The following is a 26,583-nucleotide window of genomic DNA, read 5'->3' as shown; positions in this document are numbered from 1 at the left end:
GATTTGCAGGTGCTTCCTCCGCACCAGCAGGGAAGTGGAAAGATGCCTCAGCAACACCGGCAGCACTCCAGCATTCCATACCCCAGAGGTGCAGGGAGGCAAGCCTCATGTGTTTTCACACAAGCTATAGTAAATTCCCCCTTGGAGAAATCTTCAATGCTCATGGCCAACACAAAGCCTTCACTAGGCAAAGAGCCTAATCAAATGGATGCAAGACAGCTGCACAGCACAGATGCATGCGGGCAATAGCTGTGCCCCATCTCCATGCACCCTGCCAGGTTAGGGTCCTGGCAGCCCCCCTAAAAGCTCTGCACCAGGAGCCTCTCCCCTCACTCAGCAATTCCCAAAATAGAAAGCCAAGCAGCTGCATCGCAAGGAAAAGGCAGCTCAGACTGTCAGCACGGAAAGAGCAAAGCCAGAAATTTAATGTTACGAGCTGGGTAAGTGCAACAGCCTAGAAAAATGAATCAAGCTTTAAACATGAACTTTCCTAAAAGGTCCCAGATGAGCCACTGCAGAAAAGGCAAATCATATTCTCTCCTGTAAATGTTCTGCCATGCACGCGGAGAGCGGCTCTCACCTGGCACCAATTCCTCCACCAGCCGTGCTCAGAAAGCCAGGGCTGGGCAGAGCAGCCATCGCACAGTGGGCCAGGGCACAACGTGAACCATGGGGAAACTGCAACACCTCCAGCACAGAGATGGAAAGTAATTACCAAATCTAGGGAGGATGTGGAGCCCAGCACTAGCTACCTGTTCTTGGAAATAACTTCCCCAGGTTGGCAGGACCTTTACTTTGAACCTAAAAACCAGGCTCTCTAGATATGTGGGGTGTACTGGTCCCATACCAGCCTGAGCCTCAGCTAACGAGCTGCCAGCTCAGCTTCCTGCACACTCGCTGCCCCAAGCCTCCGCTGAAGGGCCCTGCTGATGCCCTTTCCAGGTAGGATGAGTCTGCTTTTCTCAGTAGGTCTCACAAGGTCACAGCCCGTGGCTGAGCCTACGGCAAGAACTTTTTAGCTGTTAAAACAAACCAGAAATGACATAGCAAGAAAAAACACAAACACCCTACAAAAATCCTGCTTTGCTCCTTGATGGACAGTCGGCTCCATGAGTACACCAAGGAAAGCTAAAGGTCCCCAAAACCTCGTGAAGTCAAAGGCCCAAGCAAACCACCCGCAAACAGCATAGAGAAGTGCCAGCATGGTGCTGAGCAGGCAGCGGCTGGCCCCACAGGCAGGGGGCAGTAGGTTGCCCCATGGGGAAGGGCAGAGCCCACCTCTCTGCAGGCATGAGGATGCTGCTTGGGCTGAAAGCCCAAGCCCTTCCAGGCCTTTTGCACCTATCTCCGCTGCAGAAGGGAGGCTGTGGGTGACGAGTCCCACAGGGATACTGAAAGACCATCTCTGAAACAATAACGGTCCCCAACATCTCAGCGACCTCCCGCTCTCCTGGGCACAGCTTGGGTCTGCAGATACAGGCTGAAAGACAGATAAAGCAGACATACACACCTTACCCCACGGCAGGACCGCCTCATCTTAAACACCTCCAACACCTTTCAGCTGCTCATCAGGCACCCCATCCCACTTCTGCTCGTCTCCATCCCTGAGGCTTTCACCTGCTTCCTGAGCCTGAGGCAGCAGCTCCCACAAAGATGGTTCACAGGTGCCCCTGGCAGCACTGGCATTGTGACCAGCTCCCCCAGACTCACCCCCTCAGGCATCCGCTGCTGCTGCACACAGAAAAGCATCAAGACACTGCTGAGGCCAGAACTGTCCTTGCAGGGAGAAAAGGAGCAGTTACGTTCAACAGTCCGTCCGAGCACAAGCAGAGAGGGCTAGCCCCCAAAACCACACTGTACAGCAGCGATGCAGCCCAGGGGACACCAGAAGCAGCACCAGTCTGCGCGACCCAGCAAGGGGATCAGGCCCTCCTCTGGGCTAGAGGAAAGTTAGCAAATTCAGGGAGTCTCAAAAGATGCATCTATCCAAAGCCTACAACTGGGTGAGCACCGCTGCCTCAGCCAGCAGCTCTCGGCAGCACTTTGGGTTGCAAGGGCACGCACTCCCCCCTCTGCTCCCATTGTACCAATGCTCTCACCCATTTCCAACCAACACCGAGTGTTTCTCAGCACCAGGACACCTGAGCCCTCATTACAACCCTGAGGCCGGTAACGAGGCAGGAGGAAGGCCATATGAATCCCTGTATCGGGTGTCTCTGGGAAAAAGAAGAGGCAAAGCCCATTAAACATTGATCAGAGTCTCCCACAGCTGCGGCGCAGCCCTGACATGTCCCTGCCGTCCTGCCACCAGGATGCTCTGAAGGGCCAGAAAGGGCTGAGCTGCCCCAGGGTCTCAGTGCTGGCTCATTGCTCGCCCCAGCCCCTCACTGCGCCCATCTGCTGGCCCAGGGTAAGCTCTTGAAAAGACCCAGTTGCTCATGCATACGAGGCAGAGGACAGGAAAACTCATTTCCTGCTTTCAACCTTGTTTCATACTTTGGACAGCAGCACCCAGAGACAAGGCACTCGCCCCATGCATCACCCGGCTGAGCAACAGCCGCCTCTGAGCCAGCGACAGCCCAGCGGGAAGCAGGGAGCCAGAAACCCTACCAGGCGAGGCAGGCAGAGGCTCTGCCACGATGTGGGCAAACTCGAGCTGCTGCCACCATCTGCTCAACCAGGCTGGAACAGCCTCTTTTGTTTTGGTAATGCTGCACATAAAAATAGCTCTCTGACACGTCGGTGTTTTTGGAAAGCTGCATGTGTTAATGCAGGGGGGCCAGACACCCCGATACTCACGAACTGCCGCCGCAGCTTGGTCTTGACACGCTCGGCCTTTGTCTCCACTGGGTGGACAGCATAGCTGAGGGACCCCAGGTGGTTGTCGACTGACAGGCTCTTCCTCATGTAGAAGGAGCGGGTGCGGAAGTAGCTGAACGGGGCAACCTCCACTGCCGTGCCAAGCTGGGGGTCCCTGGGAGGGTCCGTGCAGTCGTCCTCCAGCCGCCAGGCCTCCCCTGGGGAGCAGAAGGACATGCCACCCCATAAGAGCCACAGCCCAGGCCATGTCCTACCCCTCCAGCCCAGCAGTGGGGATACCCAGCAGACAGCCCAGACCCCCTCTGCCCATCCCACACCCACCAGCACGCCATGGGGTATGGGTGCTGCAGAACTCACTCCTCAGAGGAGGTCGGAGAGCCCATCCATCCCTGCCGCAAGCCCCTGTGTACCCTTGCCCCCACCTGCCCCAGGCAACAGCCACTGCTTCCACCCTGTCCAGCCTCATGTACCCACAGCCCCTAACATCTTTCTGGCAGGAATCGGTGAAACACAGTTGAGCACAACAAACACTTGGCCAGAGTCAGGGCCTCCAGGCACTACTGCAGTATAAATATTATTACTCAGAATAATCAGCAGACCAAAATCCTAATACTTAAAAACTTCCTGCTATTTAACTCTAATAGGGTTATCCCATTTAAAAGGGTCATTTATAAAGAAATAAAAAATTTCACTCATTCTTCATCACCCCAAGTCCAATAAGACATTCCACATTAAAGAAAATGTTTTGGGCTTTTTTTTAAAGGAATAAAAATCCTACAATCAGAACCACACACAGTTCTTGCTGCTGGCATTAATGCTACACACCTGTATTAAACCTCTCTCCTGCAGGTATTCACATGCTCTGTACTTGGTGATGATAATAAATCTTGCTTTGTGAATGGGAAAACCGAGGCACCACAAATGTTGCAAATTGCAAAAGAATTACTGCCATCTCCTCCTCCAGGAAACTCTTTATGGCATGGCCAAGAGCAAATCAACAGCCAAACCAAGGACAGAAACCAGACCTCCGGTCTCCTCGAGCTCCACACAGCCCATCGCCAGCAGCACCATCTGATGTAGCACTGCAGGGCAGGAGTGCCTGGATACAAAACCTCATTGACGCTGAGAAAGCAGCAGCAGCAGAGGACAGTCGGCATCACGCAAAGCTGGCGCTCCTGGGGTAGGACTGACCATATTTCATTGCAACAAAAGGGAAAAATAACAAAACGCAATAGGAAATGTCTCCATAATATCACCGCTCTGCTCTTTTCCAAGCAGCTTGGATGCTGCATGCTTTTTGCTGCCAATCTCGTCTTTACATCTGGAGTTTGCCCTGCCTCCTGCACCCCAGCCAAAATAACTTCTCAATAGCCATAACAAGTAAACAATAAAACCCTCTTGTTCAAGTCTTGTAAAAATGATCAATTATTAGCCATTGCAGCATTAAAGGGCATCTCACATGATTGTCTTCAGAAACTCTCTACCTCCTGCAGCCTCTTCCCAAGGCAAGATCATTTGTCTCTGGTTTCTAAAAAACCCAGCATCTTCAGGCATGAATGACCATGATCCTGCTATGCCAGGGCTGAGGAGCAAAATACTTCCAGAGTTTAAAAAAAATACAGGCCTTAAGGTAAAAACCAGCCACAAAGTGAGTGAAGTCTAGTTTACCCTGCAAGGCTGTGGGTTTTACATTGAATATCATGAGAGACAGGCTGGACACCAGCCTCAGAGCAGCAACCGGCCACTCCATCTTCTGTGTCTCAACAAAAGTGTGTCTTCCCCAAGCTCTTTAAGGTATAAAGACAGTTCACTGCGTGCAAAGTCCTGCCAGTAGATCTGAAGGCACCAAATCAAAACCAGTAGAACCAAGAGGACAAGAGGGAAGAAGACAGAGAGCTTAAAAATGCTAACAAAGAGGCAACCTGGGGTATAGCACTACCTAGCATCGCATCTTTTTTTCCTTTCCTACTTTCAATTTAATAAGCTGCTGCTGCTCCTCTCCAAATGTCAACTCCTACAACACAGGAACTGCTGTTTGAAAGCTGTGATTATTCAACGCACAAACACATCAATCGGAGCCCAGATCCAGACTGCCGCTGTGAGATAGCATTGCTCTGGGGACGCATCAGGAAACTCCACGACACAGGCACTGAGCCCGGGAGGAGACCCACCCAACATGCAGGAAAATCGCACGCGGAAGGAGGAACCAGCCCTCGTGCCCCCGTGCTCATCTGCGATGGCTCAGCCACCACCCACACCACCCTCTGTCCCCGAGACTGTCCCCTCACAGCATGCCCGGACACAGCCACCACTGCCCTGCTGCCCTGGGTGAGGCAGGGCCAAGGCTGCATGCTGAACATAGCCCAGCTGTCAGGGTACAAGGGAAAGGACAGCCGCCTGCTGTACCCACTTCTCTGTGCAGGATGCCTCTCCTAGGGATGAGTTGGGTTTCAAGTCCCACAGACCAACAGGGTCACATCTGATCTCACTGATGCCAGTTCTCCCAAGGATTTTGCTGCTCTTGGTCTCTTCTTTCTCCAAGGGGCTACAGGCAGCTGTATCCTTCAGCACAGTCCTGGGGCTCGACCAGAGGCAGAGCTGCTCCCTGGCCTGCCCAAGAGGTGATCCTCTCCAAACCTCTCCCATGCTTGGGCAGAAGGGCTATGGTCCCTCCTCCCTGGGCATGGGGAGCCACCACAGAGGGAGCCAGGACCTTGTCTACCCCAAAAAGCTTTTCTACATGCTGAAAGGGCTTGTTCCTGATTTCTACCAAACAAGTAAATCAATGGTCAAGCCCAGAACAGTCAGAAGGGCAAGATCAAGAAGACCTTGGAGAAGAAATGCCAGGGACAGGAGCAAGCCCACAAGCTGGAAGCCAACCATCCTTATGCTTTTCTGCCTTGAAGCTGCTCACCTCTCTGCCACCCAGAGCTATGCCTGGCAACATCAGCACCTCTAAAATATTAACCATCTTCTTGGGCTTGACAATAACAATTGCTGGAAAATCTTCTTTCTCAATTTGAAGTGTTGGGGAGGACATGTACCAAAGGACGGAGGGGGGCAGCAAGGACAGAGACCCCCTGCCTCTCCAGTACTTCCTCTCTCAGCACAGACAGGCTGATCCGTCAGCCGCTGCGAGCAATACTAAAGGTTTTCCTCAGCACCAATGCATGGGCTGGTGTAAAAAAAAACCCCTTCTGTTCCTCTTGCACAGGGGGTGGCACATTGCCCAGGTATCAGGCTGAAGCCTCAGAGCCCAGGGTCTTCCTCTTGTTAAACAACACACCACCAGGGAGAAGAGCGCAGGAACCAGCACCACTACCTAGCTGAAAGACAGGATGGGCACCTCTGCAAGCAAAGCTGTTTCAGGAGGGGGCCATACACTCATGCTAAGTTCAACAGAGACAGAAGATTGACACTCATGCAGACATTGTGGAAGGCCATCCAAAACATCCCTGTGAGTATTAGGAAAATTAATTCCAGAGTCCCGGTCTAAGCACAAATCCAGCCGCTTCCTTTCGGCTTCTTTCTTTTTCTCCCATGGGGGCATAATTCCCAATAAGCTTACACCAACCATGCTACCAGTTAGCTTCTTCCCAGCTCCACAGCGGGGCATGGAGCCAGTTTCTGAAGAGCTCAGCATGTTGTGTGACAGACAAGGGAGAGAGGAGGCAGTGAAGAGTTCCAGCATGGTCTACTCCTTCCAGGTGCAAGGCTGAGGGAACTGCAAGGGTTCAGGCATGCAAAACACACACAGCGACCTCCCTGTGCAGGCTGGCAGGTAAGAGCTGCAGGCAACCAAAGGCTGAGAAGCAGCCCCTGCCTGCTGCAGAAGGAAGAGAAGACAGCGCAACAGAAAGTGTTTCTCAGTCCCACCCCTAAAACTTCACAGGGGCACAGAACAAAGATGGACAAGCAAAAGGCAGGTCATTTCTCCGTGCTGCCAGCACAAGTGAAATCTCTTGGCACACTGCAAAACGTGACACCAAATGGATAATGGTTTGCACAAGGCAGGTGCTGCCGCTGCCCCTGTTCAACCAAGCCCCATTTGCTCGTGTCCCCCTCGCTACATCCTGGGCTCGCGGCCGTCAGGAGTTTGGGGTTAATCCAGGAGTGCTGCTCCAGGCAAGGGGTTGAAGGACAAAGACAGAGAGCTCGGAGTCTGCCCCAGCTGACCACACCACCACTTGTTGTGGGTTACCTGAAGGGGAACAACAAAACCAGACCAACAGGAAACCCAGACCCGTTCACCAGCCCAGGCAGCTACCTGGCTCACTAAATGAGAGGGAAGATTGGTTTTGTGAGGAGGAGAGGGTTTGGCGGGCTCATCAGCCACAGGCTCAGCTCTTCTGTCCATCCTCAGGGCCCCAGTTCCCCGCCAGGCGCCTTGGTGCCCACACAAGGACCTGCACAGGAGCTGTGGTGCTACAGCAGGATAATCTCCTGTGACCTCCCACAGAGTGACAGGACACTCCCCTCCTCCAGTGCTGCCACACTGGAACCGTGAGACACAAAGCAAAAGGCTGGGGAACACATCCCGACAGTCAGATGAGGATGTTGCACCTCATCCATGCCGGAGACGACAGCTTCTCCCACCTTGCTTGGCAGCTTCTCTGCTCGCAGCCCCCAGGACAGCAGCGAGCCAGAGTGTGGTTTCTTCCCCACAGAGCACTGAACGCTCCCTGAAGATGAGCTTACCACCTCTCCCATGAACAGCCCTGCTCCTGCCAAAGCCTCATGTCCCTGTGGGTAAGCCTCTTCCTGAGGTGGTTTTGGCCATGTGTCCCCCACTGCAGCTTGCCGCGTGTCCCATCCCCCCCACCAAACAGGGAGCAGTGGCACCTGCTCAAAGCAAATTCACAAGTTCTTTAAGGAAAGGATCTTGTCTCCCTCCTGACACCCTACAGCCCAGCTCTCATTCATAAATACTTGTGGCAATCCTGCTTTCCTCATCAGCATACTGGGGCTCATTAACCTCCTGCACCACATGCTGCTCCATTCTTGTCCTGCAGTCCAGATGTCACACCCCGCTAACAGTCCAACCCCTTTTCTTTTTCCCTCCATGATAGCATGCCAATAGCCTTAATGAGAAGCTAATTAGCAGTTCCTGAGTATCAAGGAGCCAGGAAAAGAACCTGGGAGGATCTGGACAGAAAACAACTCCTCGTTCATTCATCCAAGGCTCTGGCTGTGGAGGGAGCCTTCCAACCTACAAGGGTTTTCACACTCCTCCTTTTCTTGGCATCCTAGGCACCTTCTAGCCATGATAAAGCAACATCCTAAACACTTGTTACAAGCAATCCGGGCTCCTCCTTACACCTGCTGTGCAGCACAGGCTGTGCACAGGGTTTGCTCTAGGGTGGCTGTTCCACGGTGTACAAGCATGTCTGCACTCACAGGAGAGGAGGCGTTTGCAGCAGAAGGTGATGAGGTTTGCAGTGGGTCTGACTCACACTTGGACTTCATCCCACTGTCTTACACCAGCCTCCCACTCCCTCTCTCCACCTCCAGCACGGCTCCCTGGAAGCACCAGCACACACCAACTAGGCACCTGTGGGTGCAGAAGGGTGCTCTGGATGCCGTGTCCTTCATGGTGTATGCTCTCTCAGGCATGAGTCCTGAAAGCACTTTGTTCTACCCTCTACCTGGAGGCAGACCTCCATCATTTATTCAGGTCTGTCCTTGCAAACCACGATGCAGGAAATCCTGAGGGCTCACAGAACCTCACAAGCTATCTTCGATTCCAAGCAATGGAGTTGCCTGCAAGTACCTACCTACTCACAAGTGTCCCAATCCCTCATGTCCCCAGGAGTCAGCTACACAAGCTTTCCCACAGGTCTTCCTCCCATACCAAGACCCACTCTTAAAATTTGATGGGCTGAAAGGAAAAACATGGGTCCCACACACAGCAGAAAACAGTTACTTGACTACTGCAGCACACCCAGGAGCACCACTGCAACAAACACAGCAGGACGGGCTCAGTGACATCCCAGTATCCTTTCTGTGCACAACTTTTAGTAGAATTAGTAGCATCAGGAAAAGAAACGCAGCCTGCAGGGCCTTAAAATTAATCCAGGGTTTGGACAGCTGTTCTGCTGGGTAGCTCACAGTGATCTGACTGTGAGCAGGTTAGATTTAAAAAAAAAATAAAAATAAAAAAATCCAAGAGTGCTGTTTGAAGGGAGCCGTTTTATAAGGATTTTATTAGTGGTGGATTGTCAGCCGTGGCTTGCAGGCCTTATCTTTGTTTCCGTGCTCATAATCCCTTTCCCTGTCATTTTTATGGCCCCAGCGTGAATCCACTGGCACCAAAAGCACTGAAATGCTTTGGTCATCAACGGTTTTGCCAATAAACTTGTTCAGAGCAGCTGGCCCAACCATATCAGTATTTCATCAGAATCAGCACACAAGTAGAAGAACATGATAAGAACCCTCAGCTAACCTGAAGGCCAACACACACTACCAGACTGGGGAGCATTTGCTACAGCAAATCCCCACTCCAGGCCAGGACTGTGGGAAGAGTACAGCAGTGCTGCTTTCTGCCACTGCTCCTGATGGAGACCAGCAACGAGTACCCTGAAGCCATCTCATGCCACAGAAAAGAGACACTTTGGCCTGTTGCAGAGGCCAGAGAGCCACTGAGGCAGCAGCTTGCCCCAGCACATGTGGCCAGGAGATCCAGCTCACACAGAGGCAGAAGGCTCTGAGCATCACCTCCCCACACTGGGTGGCTTTCATGAGCTGACTCTGCTTTTTCATCAGTGTAATATGAAAGATGGGGAGGTTTAAGTAACAGGCTCAAAGAAAGGCTGAGAGGGAAAAAAAAAAACCCAAACCTCATCAAGAAGGGCTGGTTTTGGAGCAGGATAAACCCCGTACAGACTGGAATTGGATTTATATTGTTATTTGTGCCCCTGGAGAAGGAGGAAACATTTGCTAGGATTTTGTAGGCCTCCTGGCAGAAAGGGGTGGAAGCTCACCCCAGCACTGCAGCACTCACCAGTAGAAGGGACCGTACAGCCTTTCTGGCAGTCAGAGGCAGAGTGCTTCTTGTAGGGCTTCTGCTCCGGCATCTCCTCCCTGTACGCTGTGGAGTCGAGAAGGGGAAGCCTGCTCAGGACCGGGGACTGCGGGATGCTGGGCAATGTTCGAGACTTCCCCAGGAGCGGTCGCTGCAGCTTCCTGTCCAGAGACCTTGAGGGGAGAAAACACAGGGCATACCCCTTTCAGTAGGTGGGATGGCTCTTCAAGCCAGGACCCTTCTGTAACACACCATGCTGCCACTGGACTGAGAGCATACAGTCCTTCCCAATGCCAGACTGCACCCTTCGTTTGCAAAGCTGCTGCTATTTCAGTAAAGCTTTCTCCCTTCACCAGTGTATCTTAATTAGGATTTGCATTTTGAGCTGCAAGACACAATCAACATAAACAGCACATGAAGCACTCTAATGCCCACCCCACCTCAAAACTCACAGATAAGCAGAATTAAGAAAATAAACAAACCAGAGGGTCCAAGACTGAATTGACACAAATTGCCTTTAGGAGAGTAAAAACCCCACTTAGCGCTGAGCATCTCTGAGACACCAGAATCTGTGGTAGAAACCACGTCATTCAGGGGTCCCAGGCATATGCGCTATGGGGAAGGTCCAGACTACAGCAAGACAGACTCAAACAGCAGGCACTGTAGAGGTCACAAAGGTGTCGTGAAACATGTAGAAACACAAGTTCAAGGTCTCTGTGGGGTTAAAACTCAACCAAGTCTGATGATGGGGCTCAAAAGCTGCAGGGGTGACCAAGATGCACATCAACATGCTAGCAGTATGACCACAAGCTGCTGCCTCCTCCAAAACCCCAGAGTATGCCGAGCCTCGCAGTGGGGCATGGGAACAGGTCCCCCTTCTCCTGCTTCACCCCGCAGCCTCCCTCACGGGATGGTCCTCAGGTGCTGCCCTCAGGGATGACACTAGCCCAGGCCATGCTGCAAAAATCCCAGAAATGTGATAAAAAGGAACAGATGCCCAGCAGCACTAGTGGTGTGAGGAGATGTGGGGGGACCACTCTGTGCTGAGGGCTACAGACTGGGATCACCCCAAGGCTGTCCCCCATTCCCCACTGCCGCAGAGCCCGCACCTGAGCCTGACCGACCTCCCCAGCACACCCCGAGGGGGCTCAGCAGAGGTTCCCTCCTCACACAAGGCTGTTCCTGAATCTCATATTGAATGGTATGAAACCTTCATGTTTCCATCCAAAATTCAATTCTTAGCTGGTTTATGCTCATTTGTTCTTGTGCCAATATTAACCTTTAGCTTAAATAATTATTCCCCCTCTCCAGTGTTTGCTCCCATGATTAATTTCCATTATACCACAGTCACAGCCCCTTTCGGCCTGCATTTTTCTAGGCTGATTAAGGCAAGTTCTTTCAGCCTCCTCTCACAAAAGCTTTCATTCCCCATGGTTGTTGCCACACCCCTTGCCTGCCTTCCCTCCAGCTCGGACCCAGCATCCTCCACCCATCCCGGAGCATCACACAGAGCTGAGCTCCCAGTGTGGACGGCAGGGCAAGCGCTCTGCCTCCCTGCACATTACAGCACTAAATTTTATCCTATTTCCACTAAGCTAGTCCTCAAGGTCACACAGGGAGAGTCTATCATGCAAAAGCTCCTGACCCTCAGTGGCTGCCTGTCACCGCTACGTTTATTATGATCGTTTTTCACTCCCTTTACAAATGTGACAGCAGCTCCCAACTGGTGTTGGCATCTGATGTAATTCACAGGTGAGCAGCAACATGGGGGCTGGGGCAGAGCTACGGCACCATGCAGGGTTCCTGCGGGACAGCAATGCATCAGGCGCACTGCAACGGACACGGGCAGCACTCAGGTAGAGGGCAGGAGCCAGAGCCACCAGGAGCCAGGCAGCCCCTGCACTCACCACCGGGGCCTCTTACCCAGACCCTAAAAGATGCGTCCGTCAGAGCAGGGATGGGGACCACGCTTCAATACTTAGGTTCAGAAATTTATTAATTTCTGCATTAATTGCATTCGCCCTTGATTCCCAAGTGATGCTGGTCTGCTCCACAGAGCTGTCACTGAGCGCTCTGGAGATGGGGACAGCTGCAGGGACAGCACTGCCCTGGCCCTGTAGAGGCACCACTGCAGCTGCACCAGGCGCACAGCACCATCCTGCCCACTCCAAGCTCCACGCTTCACTTGCATCGATGTGAAAACAAGCTACGCCAGGAGATACAAAGCCAGAATTAGCATCCCGAGTTGCTTCTATTTCAGTAAAATGTATGTACTTCTCGTTGTAACACATTTCCCTGGCACAAGACAACAGGGATGTAACTTAACAAATCGCTGTGCTGCATAAATGAGTCCTGGGCTCTGCTGGAGTTCAAAACACTCCTTTTTTCCAGCATGTAAATCTCAGTGCTTTTAAACGCACCTGCATATAGCTCCATCACCTGCAGAACAGCATTAGTATTTTAAGTGCTAACAGCCCTTTGTGCCTACAGTGCCACTCTCACAAATCACATGGGGGTAAAAAGGGAAGAATTCACACCCTTAGAGGAGCAATTTTTAAGTTGTATAGCTGCAGACAATAATTTATATCAGAAAGAGCAAGCAACTAGAAACCTGTTTAGATCTGAAATCTGAACTCAAATTCCCAAGCACGCTCTGGGTCCGTGGATCTACCATCCCAAGCACAACTCCAGAGGCCTCAGCAGCAAATGTCAGCCTGATGCCACCAGGAAGTCACACTGCATCTACGTATGCTTCCCAAGCAGCCTCCACAGCTAGGCATTATCAAGGATGCCACATCCCATTAGGAAAGATCCCTGATGGAGTGTAAAGCTCAATTAGAAAAGCCATAATCAACACTGTTACAGCCTATATTTAGCTGCTGTTCAGCATTTTGGTAGAAAGGAGAGCACATAATCAAGTCTTGACAAGGGTGGAAAAATCCTTCTGGCTGCATGCGAAAGCTCAGGCAGGAGCCCAGTGACAGCTCCATCACTTCCAGTCCGCGGCCAGATGGGGAAATGTGAGAACAGTCACCAGGGCTAGGTCCCCTGTCACCAGCCCTGGGGACAGCCACAGGGCACAAGCTGTTTGTGCCAAGCAGGGTCCAAGCCCAGCTGACTGCTCCAGCATCCCTCACTGGAGCCACAGCCCATGACACCCAGGGGACACGGGTGCTGCTTCCCCAGGCTTTTATTGAAAGCAAACAGGCTAAAAAAAGCCACTGTGACAAAAAAAGGCGAAAAAGAGAGACAGAACATATCTCAAAAGATGTGCTGTGTCCGGCACCTTCCCCATGGTGATGTCCTTACTGGATGGCTTCTCCATCACCCCAGGGAAAGAGAGGGGAAGAGCTGAGCAGAGATAAAGGGAAGGGAAGGACAAAGAAAAGGTTAATGCAAGTTAAACCAGGGAAAGCCAGATACTGCATCCCTCCTGCAAGCAACTGCACACACACACCCAGCCTGTCCTCCCTGCTTATTTTGATGTGGGAGAAGCTGCTTTCCAGAGTGCACTTCCCAGCCCAACCCAGAGAGGACAGAGTCCCCAGCTTGCCCAGGGTAAGGATGGAGGAGTCACCACACCAGCCACAGCAGAAACACAGCAACAAAACAAATAGCAAGGGGGGGGGGGGGGGGGGGGGGGGCAGGGAATAACCCTAAACCCACTGCTCTCACAATCCAAAGAGGACCCCAAAAAACCTCACCGATTTACATGATTTCCCAGGGAACTGAGCAAGAAAGCCTCCCGCACATCTCCTGGAAATGCCTGAGGATGGTGACCCTCCAGAGATGTCCCATTCCTGGGAAGAGGGAAGCCCTCGCCCTGCCACAGCACTCAGTCCCAGCAGCTCTCAAATCCAAGTGCACACCATGCTAATCCAGCTCCCCCCAGTCTTCCCAGAGCCAGGCTGCTCGTGGAAAATGGGAAGGAGAGAAGGAGGTTAAGCCAGGGAGCAAGGGTAAAGAGAGAGAGGGGCGGAGGATCAGGGCATCAGCTGCTCTGGACCTTGCGTGCCTGCTCCAGAGCTGTGGCTTGGTGACAGCCATATGCCCTGACATGCAAGGCCATTTCCAAGCTCCAAGGGGGACAACGCATGTCCCAAAAAGCTCACAGCCCCAGAAGGCAAATAAGGATTCAAAAAAAGAAGATGGAGAAGCCAAACGGCTGCTCTTCCTCCTGCAGGACCGCGCAGAATTTCACAGGTAATTGTGGGTGGCTCTTCTACACCCTCAGTCAATTAGTGCACTAAATCTGCTGAGCAAAGGAAGCTTATAAAGCTGAAGGTTTGGGGAAGAACAGCTAAATGACATACTGAGATTAGCCTGAGACTGACAGAGGATGGCAGGGATAGGGCCCAGGAGAGCCCAGTTATTGCAAAGGGACACCACTCCCAGATCTTCCCAGCCAGTGGCTGCTCCTGCCTGTAACATGCTGCACAGCCTGCTCCTCCAAGGAGGTGTAACTTAGCAACCTGACCTTAAAAACTCAGCAAAGGTTTCAGCTGGATTCAGGAAAATGAGAGATGCCACAAGCCAGGAGGAGCAACTACCCACCACAACCCTGTCTTGGACTGGGGCAAGGGCAGACACACCTCTGCTTGAGGACAAGGGTGAAGGCAGTGTGCACCTCCTCCACAGCCTGAACTGCACTGCCTCTTACCACAAGCAAAGGCTGCAAAATTGAAAAAAATAAACACCCACATCCATTGCACAAAACAGCTTGCAGAGACCCAGCTGGGTGTAAGGTGACAGGCACAGGGGGACAACACGTATCCCAAAGAGCACACAGCCCCATGCGTAAACAAGGATTCAAAAAAAAAAAAAAAAAAAAAAAAAAAGTCCATGCCCAGGGGAGAGACAGAGCTTGCTCCTGTGGGAAGCAGCCAGGAGCAGAGCTGGATCACAGACACCCCACTGGCCCAGACTGCAGGCCCTGGCCAGCCTGGATCCCAGAGCCTGAAGCAAGGCACGGCTGTGCCTCTGGCACCCCAGGAGCGCACAGCACCCACCGCGTTGTGAGCTCTGCTGCAGGAAGGCTATGTGCCATGGGGAAGAGGAGGTGAGCAGCTATTTGTGCTATGATCTCCTTCACCCCCATCCAGATCACAGCAGGAGACAAGACAACATCTACCTGCAACTGGTTTCTGCAAAGGGGCTTCACAGGAGAAGGAAGCAGCAGGAGGAGAGGTGAAGCACAGGAGGCTCCAAGTGCTTCAGAAGCCATTTCTGGACCGAAGCACAAGGCAACGGTGGCAGCGGCCTCCGGGACACAAGTCAGTGTGGTCCAAAGCCCAAAGCAGCAGCAGAGCCCCACGGCGGGCAGGGAGTGAAGTTTAAGGGGATGGCACAGCAGTGAGGAAGCCTAGAGAAGGAATCTGAGAGGAAGCGATACAGCCAGGTAAAAATACAGGGTGGCCTCGAAAAGCAAAACCCAAGGATTTAAGAAGAGCGTAGCCTTCACAGGGCATCCACACATGTTCAAATCAACATAGTTTGCTCTGGAAACCTTATCAACTGTTAGCAAACCTGTGAGTCACTGGTACTTTTCCAGTGACCCTGTGAATTGCAAAGCCAGAGAGAATCACTGAGAAATCTTCCTTTTGCATTCAAAAAACACCCGAACAGAAAAATCTTTTCTCACTGCCCAGTATATGTATCTGAGTTAACTATCCAGCAGGCAACACAGAAGCTGCAGACCTGCACCAGTTCTCATCCCACAGGCAGTAAGCAGCAACAATCCACCACTTCCTTGCAGCCAGACCCCCCCATCATGCAGAACCATGTTTTTAGCAGGAGAGAGGAGCAGCCAACACCACCAAGGGAGGCAACCATTTTAGCAGAGAAGCCTGAGCATCACTGCACAGGACAGCCAAGCCCTGTGCACAGTCCTCTCCTCACCCTGCACAGCTGCTGGGCAGCTCCTCTCTATCACCTGCAACATGCTGCTGCCATGTCCTCCCTATTCCCAAGAACATCCCTGGAGCACAAGAAGTTTGGACAGTCCTAGTCCTGCACTGGGGACCACACAACCATGCTCAGTTACTTTTTAACCATTTGCGACCAGAGAGGAGGCAGCAGCAACCCCTTCTGCTGCCTGCGCAGAGCGCAGCTGGTATCGCCGGCACAAGAGTTCAGCTGTGCGACATCTCTCTCTTCCCAATTCGAGCCAAGCCTCCACAAAACTTCATGCTGTTAAAAGGTAACGGCTGAAGAACAGAGGATGACAGCTGAAAACAGAGCATCTTTTATCTGTCTGTGAAACAGTTTCAAAGCAAAACAAAAATGAAAACAGCATTCAGCTTGCAAGTTCAGAAAAGAAAGAAAAGAAAAAAAAAAACAAAAAACACCACAAACCCAAACCATGTGAAGCTATAAAAATACCTTCCCAAGCTCAGCTGTGAGCTGGTAAATACCATGATTTCCACCAGCTGGTTTGCAAAAGCTTCCTCTCCTGCCATCTCTCCAGCTTGAGGTGCAACTCTCCAGCAGGGGCCATCGCCCAAGCACTGAACAAACCACCCAGCATCAGGGGAATAATTGCTCCTGTCCCGGCAAAACTCAATTAGGATGGGTGAGACAGGCTTCAAGGACCACTGGGAGATGCAGGAGTAGAGGTCGCACACCCCGCGTGCCAGGAAACACAGGCAGGGCCTCAGCAAAACATTTCAGAAAAGCTACTTTGAGGAGAAGCATTCAGTACCCCTTGCCCCCCTACAAGTCCAGCCATGCCCAGAGACCCAGCCCTGCTCCCAGCACCCACCCTGCTGGGCTAGGGGCCAATTACCAAATTTCCCAGAAAAAGGCCAAAAGTCCTTTCCATGGCAGCAGCTGCCTGCTGAGCCCTGAGCGCTCCAGTGTGCCACAGCCAGTGTCACACCCAGCAACTGCCAACCCTACCAACAGCCTCTCGCCCAGCAGGCATTTACTCAGTACTCTGCCAGCACTCACCCCGGCACCACCGACACCATCCCATCAGTCCAAGCTGGTCAACAGACAAAGGCACCCCCCGGCCGGCAGGCCAGCCTCACACACTGCTTCAAGGAAACAAAGTAAAAAAAATACCAAACAAAAAAAAAAAACCCACAAAACAAAAACACACTAACATTTCACATCAGCAGTTCTGAACACAAGCACTGTGGCTGTGTTTTACAGCAACACTTCCATTTCAACATTTACTTGAATGTAATTGTTAAAAAGGGAAAAGGAAATACTTTTGGGTCAGACACTCTTGTTCATTTATTCAAAGTATGTTGGTTTCTTCCTGAAAAGAACCTTTTTTTTCTGGCTCCATTGCAGGCAGGGAACCAAATCCCCAGACAGCAGGGAGCAATCCCCAGTCCCCCCCCAGGGCTTTCCCTAGCTTAGGTGCACCCTGGGCGGGGGCCTCACCTGCGGTCACCCTGCCCCAACCAGACCCCAGCGCACAGACATGCTCTGTTCCCTGCAATGGCACAAGACCATCCCCTCCATGTCCCGCAGGGGAGAGGCCTGGACACCCTCTTACCCACCTGCTACACTGACCCACACACCATTAATGGGGCAAAGCAGGCACTGGGCTCTTGGGAGGGCTCTGGCAGAGATGCCCAGCCCAGCCCAGACCAGACCTCCTCAACAAAAACAAAGTCCAAAGACAAAGTTCCCAGGGCCAGGGAAAGAAGCAGAATCATTTATGGAGTGTGAACATTTATCCTGCTCACGGAGTTCTCTCTGATAAATGGGGAAAGAGGGCAGACGGAGATGAACGCATGAATCCCGGCACGACGATGGAGGAGGCGAGCATCCTCCCTCCCGGCAGCTCAAGAGCGTGACCTGCATCCTCAGGGACCAGTGTTGGGAACACCCCAGGGTCCCTGTGCCCGTAGCCAGGCTCTGCCATCCAGGCACCTGTGAAGCAGAGAGGACACCCAAAGGCATCTGGGATGCTCCGCAAGGAACAAAAAAGGCTCATGGACCACTCTCCAGAAGAAAAGAGGGCTGAGGCTGCACTCCCCACCTTATTAAGAAGAGTATTTTAGATTAATTAGGAAGCTCACCTAAAGATCTTGCACACTGGAAGTCAGCTCACAAGCAGGATGCAACCCCCAGGGACACACCAATGACTCAGAAACACAGCCAGCCCTGAGTCAGGCACAGGACAGCAAAGTGTGTTTGGGATGCAGCCGCTGCGCAACAGGCACGTTAAGTCAGGGAAGAGAAACCGGCCCAGAGAAGGGCAATGCAGACAATAATACAGTTCCTTTAAATACCAAAGCTTTCAGTGCCATGCCATTACTAACTGTATACTAATGTTTAAAGATGGGGGAAAGCAAAGATGAGAAGGGGTTATGTGACCTGCCAAAGGCTGGGACAGAGCAAAAACCTCCCACTTCCCAGGTTCACAAGACACTGAACCACAGACATTGTGCCCTCACTCCTGGCTTTTCTTTTGCGGCAATTACTCATCTCCTGTTTGCCCTTGAAAAATTTCAGAGACAAAAACTAATGAAGCGCAAGTAACATGGAAGACAAGCATCCCAGCTCAAATTTTAAAAGGCTGGCTCACTTGCAAGATGAATACATAACTGCCTCCTTTATATTTGCAAACACCTTTCAGGGAGGATGCGAAGGGGGTCCAGTGTGACACCCAGCACCGCAGTCAACTCCCAGCACCCACCGCCCTCCTCTCGCTGACCCTGCACCAGCACAAAATCACTGAGGCAGGACCAGAGCCACAATGCTCATTCACTGCTGACCCCCCAGCACAGCACAGCCCCTCTCAGGGATGCCCACCGGCTGCACGGCCAAACTCCTGATCCTGTTCCCAGTCTCATGACACAGGGCTGGTCTCCCCTGTTGCTTCAAAATCCGAGTCACACGACAGAGGAGACAAAAAGCTGCTGAGATCATCTTGGAAAGGACACTGCTGCTCCTGACAAACACGGGGGAGATGCTTCAGGCATGAACTCTATGTGCTCCAGCACAGAAAGCATAAAAGACACTCAAGACATCTGTCGGGGCTGTTTGGTTTGTTTTAAATCCTGTAATTTCTGCAGCATGACCAAGTTTTCCAGCACTTGAGGCTAACAATGGCAAACCTAGCCTATCTCTGACTACTAAACCCTGGCAAAAATAATTATTTCATCTGTTTTGGTCAAAAAACATTTATAATCATAGACTTGGACAGCACATTGTTGTTTTAAACCCTCCTGGGCACCACCTTTCATCCAAAGCCTTAGGCTGGTTTTCATTTTTCTCTGAAGCATCAGAGCATCAGTAGCACAAGAGGCAGGTCACCACCATGGTCAGATGGACAACAAGCCCATTCAACAAGACAGATTTTTATGCTTCCAACGTGTCACAGTAACATCCCTAAAAAAAATGGCTTTCAGTGAAGGAGTAACAGATGCCACGAGGTGCTGGGAGCAGAGCTTTCACAGTAGGGCAGGACCCCCCACAACAGCTGCTCGTGGCAGGTGCTCACCTCTGCCCTCCCGGGCTGGGGGGATTAATGGGTTTTATCTGTCTTGCAAGGGAAAGAGCAAGTAGCCCCAAAATACCAGAAAGGAAGCCCACCCCCTGGTCTTCGCAGCAGGGTGATTGATCAGCTGCCAGGCTCCGAAGAGCAGCCTCGGCTGCAGGAGCACAGAGGCCAGGCAGGAGCACTCAGGTACAGGTTTCCCTCGAGGCAGGCTCAGGTCTCAGTCCCTGCCAGCCCCAGGGCCTCGCTGCACAACGTCACCAGCATGGAGGGCAAGAAACTGTCCTGCAGGCCTGGGCTGCAGGTCCATCCCATGGGATGCAAGGGAAGCAAAGTCCAAAAGCATCCTGTTTCTAAGCAAGAGCCCAGGCACAGCTTTAGCCGCCAGGCTGTCTTTGAGCAATTTCAGCTCAGCACCCACAGAGGAAGGCAGAGGCTAGTTCTGCCAGGGGAAACACATACCTGCTGCTGCCCCTCAGGAGAAAAAACAGCCCCTAAAATCCTCAGTTTGAATAAGCTCCCACACTCCCTACCTCTCTCTGGACAAGACGAACATTAAAAGGCAGCACAACTGCTTGCTTCAGGGCCTCACAACACATATGCACCAGGGGGATGAATCAACACACACCCGCTGAAAACCCACTTCTCTTCTCTCTGCAGCGATCAGCCCTGCAGCCCAGCGCCGGGGCTCCGCTCTCCTTTCCTGCCCTGCACAACCACTTGTACCTAATCAAACAGCACCACAAGGGGTTAATAGCACCGTTAGTGTGAATTGCTTTTATGCTTTGGTCACAGGATGTATTTTCTCTAAGCATTCCCTGATAATATTCTCCTACTGGCTGCTGGGTGGTTTGTGCAGGAGTAGGCTGCAGCCATCCATACCAGAGATCGCAGGAGGATGAAATCCCAAGCAGTCCAGCCCAGCCAACAATAGGGAATTTCCTCAACAGCAAACCTTCCCAAAATAAAGACGGCCTCTGTTCCTTGTGAATATAAATGTGATATAGTTTTTATGCCTTTGGAAGGTAATCAAGGTGGTAGGAATAAATAACCTGTGAGTTTCTATTGCTCCAAGTGGCAAACCCTTGCAACCTCAGGGGTGCCAGCTGTGGGTGTATCTCTGGAGACTTCTATAACATGCACCAGGACAGAGTCCTTCCATTATCTAAATTTTAGTTATTTGTTCTTTAAAGCAACAGAAAAATGCACTGAAGCTTTCCAGTTTTTCCACAAACATGAATTTGCAGCCAAAACAAAGGTGTAACAGAGGTGATCACCTGAATTCTGTGCACAAGGCAGGCAGCAGCAAGCCCGGAGCAGCCGGTCAGCACGAACGCCAGCTCCAGTGGCTTCCAAGCACCAAACACCCATAGAAGCACATGGGTGCTCTGGGCAGCGGTGCCTGCACCCAGAGAGCTGCCTCGGGCAGGGGGGTGAGGGTCAGGGCTTTGCTCTGCTCCCCTCACACCAAAATGGCTGCCATAGCCAGCTAACCAGAAGCAGCTGCTTATTCCTGCCTGCATTCTTTCCCATCAAAAAAACGCAAACTAAAAATATTTTGAATAAATTTGTATAATTGCCACCTATTCCTACAGGAGAAAACACAGAATTTGGGAAAAAAAAAAAACCCAAAAACTTCAATAATTAAAAAGAAAGTATTCTAGGCAACACCCCCATAGCTCCCCTGTGCCCAGCAGGACCCCCCTCAAAACCCACTCCCAGCTGGAGAGCAGCATTTGCTCCGTGAGCAGAGCAAGAAAAGCCCCCCATGTGCCACACAAGCCAGGAGCTGGGCTGCTTGGCATCCCCACGCACCCCGGGGGCTGCCCTGCACAGGCAGGTGCAGGCTGAGAAGGGCAAACAGGGACAACCTCCATTCAGAAATCTTCCCCTTGCCAGCCACCACTTCTATTAGAAGCTGTTAAAATTCACATCCGCTGTCTGAAATCACTTCCTTCCCCTTCTCCACGCGCAAGTCCCGGTGTGTATTGCTGGTGCTTCTGTTTCCTACCTGCACACCCACCCAGCTGTGACTCAGTGCCAAAACAGTGGGTGAATTAGGAATCAAACAGTCTTTCTAGCAACCGTGACTCACAGGCCAAGGCTTTCTGCTGAAGAAGTTTTCTGCAGTCATGCTACATATGTAATTCCCCTTAATACCAGTATAATTTCCCCTTCCTCCCACTACCCCCATCCAACTATCATTCCAAAATAAAGGATGACTATCCATTTTTTTTCTGCCTAATCCAGGCAAAGATTAGCTACCTCAAGCTACCTACAAACATGCTACCTCAGTTTGTGCAGAAAAGAGTCAGCTCCCAACCTCATCTTCATCCCAAAGATTAGCTTTAAAAGGGGGCCAGAAGCTAGGCATAAAGGAAGAACACCAGGTGCAAACCACATCACTTGTCTTTAGATACAACATGGCCTCAAAACCCCAAAAGATGACACTGAGAGCTCGGACATGCTTTTCCAGCCTGTGAGATCCAGAAAGCTTGATTTTCCCAGTCAGCTCCTAGGCCCACGCATGCACTTTCATGGGAGAGATATTAAACATACCTCTACCTACAGCCATGAGAGCAGGTTTTTTGAGGAGCATCAAGAGGCAGAGAGGACCAGAGAAGCAAGGCATGCCTGGCTCTGTCCACATCACTTCCCCCTGCAAACATGCTGGTGCCCCGCACCACAACAGCGTGAGAGAGGACAGAGCCAGCAGCTCACTCTGAGACCAGGAGCGCTGCAGAGTTGTGGCCAGGTTACTGGGTGCTGCAACTGGAAATGCACCCAGGTGTCCCCCAGTGCACAGAAACCTCCATGGAGAACCAAGATGTGCCAGGTTCTAGTGGAGAGGCCCCTTGCAAGGTGGGGGAGAGATTTCTTCTCCATGCTGCTGTTTGATGGGGAGAGAGATTTCTTCTCCATGCTGCTCCCTGAGTCCCTTCCTGATAGATCACAGCCACGGCGATGCAAACAACAGGGGAGAGCAAAGCTAAAAAGCCTCTTTAGGTTTAATATGCAAAGCCCAGGCAGCTCAATCAAGCAACAAAAGCTAAATGTCGTTTCTTCCCGTGGCACTGCCACTCTGCTCACAAAACAGAACCATTTACATCTGACGGCTTGTCATCTTTGTGAGACACCGGGGATGCAGCGCTTGCACAGCCTGGGGAAAAGCTGACGCAGACGAGAGGGGAGGAAGACTCGGTCCTTCACCTCACCGCGCACCACCAGCACAGAGGGTGAAGGAGGCAGCTGTGAAATGCAAGAGCTGAAAGGCACTGGTCACCCCAACAGCCTCAACCACACAGCACCACAATGCCAGACCAGGCGAGAAAGAGCAGCAGCAGCACTCACAATTTCAAACAAGCCTCACTCAAAAGCACACAAAAGCTGCACTTGAGGACAGCCATCCATCCAGCTGTGCAATCTGAGAGCACCCTGCGACCTGCCACCCGCCACCGAGCTCCCCAACCCAGAATATCTCCATCTGAAAGAGGCTGAAGTTTTCAGCTCCAGCTCCTAAAGCTCTTTCTTACATTCCTGCACAGCCACACAAACAATACCGGCTAAGTTGTAAAGATGCTGAGCATCTGCTGCCCGTTACAGTTAACAGGATTAACGGGTGCCCAGCACTTCTAAAAAGCAGGCCATGGTCTGAGTCACTAACTCTGGATTTAGCTCGGCCTGGTTAGGCACCAGCACAAAGCACTTCCATGCAGTAGCAATGGACATCAATTTTTTTTTTTTTAATAGGTTACAATGATCTGTTGCAGCTAAAATGCAAATCCATGCACCCACACACATTTTCCTGCTGGCCTCTCTGCAGGCAAGGAAGGTGTCAGCACTGGGAAATTTGAAATATAAGTGCCACAAACACCTTATTGACTAATGTCAGGTAGAAACTTCTCAGTTAACCCAAAACAATTCCAAGTTCCTTACTTTTTTTCTCTTTTGAAATGCAGGTATCTTTCCATATCGATGTGTCATTTTGAAGCAGAAAAGTTTTGTTTAAAACATATCAAAAACAAAGCGGGAAAAGTCAGTCAAACTATCAGCCATATATGAGAGATCCTCAGTGCCCCTCAGAGATGCCCCTTTGGGGGCAAGTTTTACCATGTGTTAAAAGCTTCTCACCCAGCTCAAGCTGCAGGATACAGCATTTAGGAAAAAGAGTCCATGCACATTTGCAAGACTAAATGCTGCAGGTGGGTGCACAAGACACCCCTGAGCATTCATCAAGGCCGGCAGATGGAAGGAGGCTCCCCGGGATCTCCAGGCACTGCCCTGCTGCTCTGCACACCCGACTGGCTTCTTGCTCCATGCTACCAGCTCTCAACTCCTACGGGTGTTTAAAAAAGCCAGCATCAACTAAAAACCCCCGGACTGGGACTTGGAAGGAGTGTGCCAAGACCCCAGCACCATGTCCAATGTGGTATCGGGCAACTCAGTGCCACTGTGATACACTCCAGGACAACACATAAGGCAGTCACGCTCCAGCTATGGGGACTCTTGCAAGGCTGCACCGTAAGCCAGAGGTGGAAGACCTGCTGCCATTTTTATCTGTCTCATGCTGTGTGCAGCTAATACTGGATTTGTTCCTTCAGTGCAGTTTTCCAGCCCCAAAACTTGCCAGTTCCTCCTCTTCCCCATCACAACCGCGTGCTTGAACACAGACCTGCTGCCAGAGCTGAAGAGATATTTTTAAACACCCCAAACCAACTAAGCACAATCCTGCCAGGAAAACATTGCCCACTACCCCTCCCCACTCACCCATCAAACCACACAGCAAGGAACATGGATCAGGATATCAGTGTGGAAAATACCCCCAAGGGAGGGGAAGTAACAGCTCCCCGTTGCAAAGAGCAGCTCCCTGGTCCAGCTTCCCACGAGGCCCAGGACAGGCTCTGACTCCGACAGCAGCAGGGACACCTGGACCCACCTCTGCTCCCCCTGTGAGTGCAAAGGTAGAACACCACCTAGAGCACCATCCCTTCAGCTGGAAATTATCTAATGACATGGGCAAAACAGGCCAGGCAATTTGGAAATTTCATGTAATTTATTCTTACATAATTTAATTCATTGCTAATTAACACCAACTTCCAACACCAATTCAGGTATTGAGAAAAAAGGCACTGAAATCCTAAAGCAAACACCCTGCCTGCCCACACCCTGGTTCAGCACAAGCCAACCACCTCTCCTCCCCATTTCCCAGGCTGAGCTTCCCTCAGTTTCACACCGGGTCACCCCACTGCCTCCCCTCAAGCCAGGGAAAAGTTCCTCTCCTGAAGCCCCCTGAGGGCGTAGGCTCTTCACCTCCCATGTTTTTACGGCTCTTCAGTTCTGCTGCCTCCAAGGCCAAAGGTCTCCCCCAGGAGAAGGGCTCAAGATCCAAAACCAGGCACAAATATCCCCTTCCTCTTCCCCATCCTGAAAATATCCTTTTCTATAACTAGGCAGCAATCTCCAGATGAGCACATCAAAGTCCCTCTGTGGGGACCATATGGGGCTCTGGGGACCTCGGAGGAGAGGCAGCAGCTATCAAAGCGGGAATGTGCATCAACCTCCTGAAGCCAGGCGAGCAGATCTGTCCCAAAACAGTACTGGGCCAAGAGAGAAAGCCACTGAATCAAACAGCCTCCAAGTTCCTGCCTAGGGGACAAAATGCCTCCCAAAAGCCACCCCTGGACAGTATTTGGGATTTTTAATGAAGTGCCATTTGTTACTGCTGCAGGTCATGGCTCCCACAAAAGGACTGGCATTCTCGGTGCAGGGCAGGGGGGTTCTGCTTGCCAGCATCGCTTCAGGCTGAAACCAACTCCAAGAGTCTCCTTGAGAAATTCTCCAAAAAACATTAACTCTGTCAGATGACACCAGATCCCTGTCCTCCCAGAATCGCTGCAAGCACCCAGGATCTCAGTCCAGGACTCTGCCAGGCTAGCTCGCTGCTAAGCAGCCTTGGCTGAAAGCAGCAGCCTGGAAAAGTGCCAGCCTGTTTCCAAAAACTTCAACTCACCCTGGACCCTCCCCCAGCACACTTACAGCAGAGCAAGGCCGTTTTCTCAGCCCAGTTACAAGACAATAGCCTTCCTCGATCCACTTTCAAAAGCTGCAGGAACCCAAAATTAGTTGTCCAGACCTTTCAGTTTAAAAATAGCTCAATAAATAGACGAGCTATTTCGTATAACCTGCCTTTTCCTTTCATTACTCCTCCGTGCCAGAAGCGGATCCTCTCCACCCTTCCTGTCAATACACTGAGAGCTGGGCACAAGCACCTTGAGGCTGGCACCATAAGACAATACAAAGAACAAACCCCCCAAACCTCAGCAAGCACCTCCAGCCCCTCCTGTCTTTTGCCCACAGGCACCTGCATCCCGTGCTGCAGCCTCTGAGCTGGAGAGAAATCAACCCCTGTGATGATCCCAGCCTTCATCCTGCACAAAGCAGTACAGCTCCAGCCCCAGTCAAGTTGAGCATTTGGTTCATCCATCAATGCTTCTACTAGATACAAAAAAGTTATTGCAAATAAATCACACACTTCCCTGAGATCAGCTCTGGCTGGTATGTTTATGCTCAATCACTACACCAGTACAAGCTGCATGCTGGGGACACTCTGATCCCTAGCTTGTCACACCTGGAGCCTCTCAACCCCTGGAGATCTGACTGTCCAATTGATTTAATAACATGAGGCAACTATGCCACAGCACCTCAGCAGAGCAGCCATCCTCCTGCTGAGCACACCTAGCAAGTCTCAGGTTGGAAAAGCCTCCAGCTGACGAAACAGCAAAGGTGTAAATCACGACATAGCTCTGTGCCACAGGTCCCAGCAGAGCAGCAGGGCACAGGGCACATCAGAGGCTGAAGAGCTCCTGCAAGCAGCACGTTTGCCCAATAGCACCCAAACACTGGGAGAGACAATGCTATTGCTGGGCTCCTCTTTTGTGTACAAGTTTGAGCCCACAAATTCTCAAATCCAGCAGATTTACTCAACCCACCTCGTATGCATTGCTTTATCTGGAGGCGTCATTTAAAAATGCAGGCATATTACTTAATACCATAACTACACACCTGCTAATATCTGTTAAGTCCTATGAGAATGCGTGGGACCACTATATTTACAATTTAATAACTCCAGTTAGTGCATCCTCTTTACTGAGGACCTGCCTACGCTTGTTTGCTGTGGTCCCAGGGGACTACATGGCTTTGCCAAGAGCAGCGGAAGCCTGGCTGGCCTGAGCCATGCGAAGGCCAGGGCAGGGCTCTGTTAGACATCACGCTGCTGAGCCCGGGA

At 51.5% G+C, this 26,583-nt stretch overlaps 1 protein-coding gene across 6 annotated transcripts in view; it reads right to left on the bottom strand.

Moving 5' to 3' along the window:
* LOC128134909 (ankyrin repeat and fibronectin type-III domain-containing protein 1-like) overlaps nucleotides 1-26,583 on the bottom strand; it is a 257,182-nt gene that overhangs the window by 172,430 nt on the left and 58,169 nt on the right. For all 6 annotated transcript variants that reach the window (XM_052773181.1, XM_052773179.1, XM_052773180.1 and 3 more), the window contains 2 exons: nucleotides 9,821-10,014; nucleotides 2,800-3,017 (listed from right to left, as the gene is read on the bottom strand). In XM_052773181.1, coding sequence (XP_052629141.1) covers nucleotides 2,800-3,017; nucleotides 9,821-9,893 — 291 coding nt within the window. In that variant the 5' untranslated portion in view covers nucleotides 9,894-10,014. The remainder of the gene's footprint in view (nucleotides 1-2,799; nucleotides 3,018-9,820; nucleotides 10,015-26,583) is intronic.

This window comes from Harpia harpyja, chromosome 21 (genome assembly GCF_026419915.1).
Source record: "Harpia harpyja isolate bHarHar1 chromosome 21, bHarHar1 primary haplotype, whole genome shotgun sequence".
NCBI lineage: Eukaryota > Metazoa > Chordata > Aves > Accipitriformes > Accipitridae > Harpia > Harpia harpyja.
This window is presented reverse-complemented; position numbering and strand designations above follow the sequence as displayed.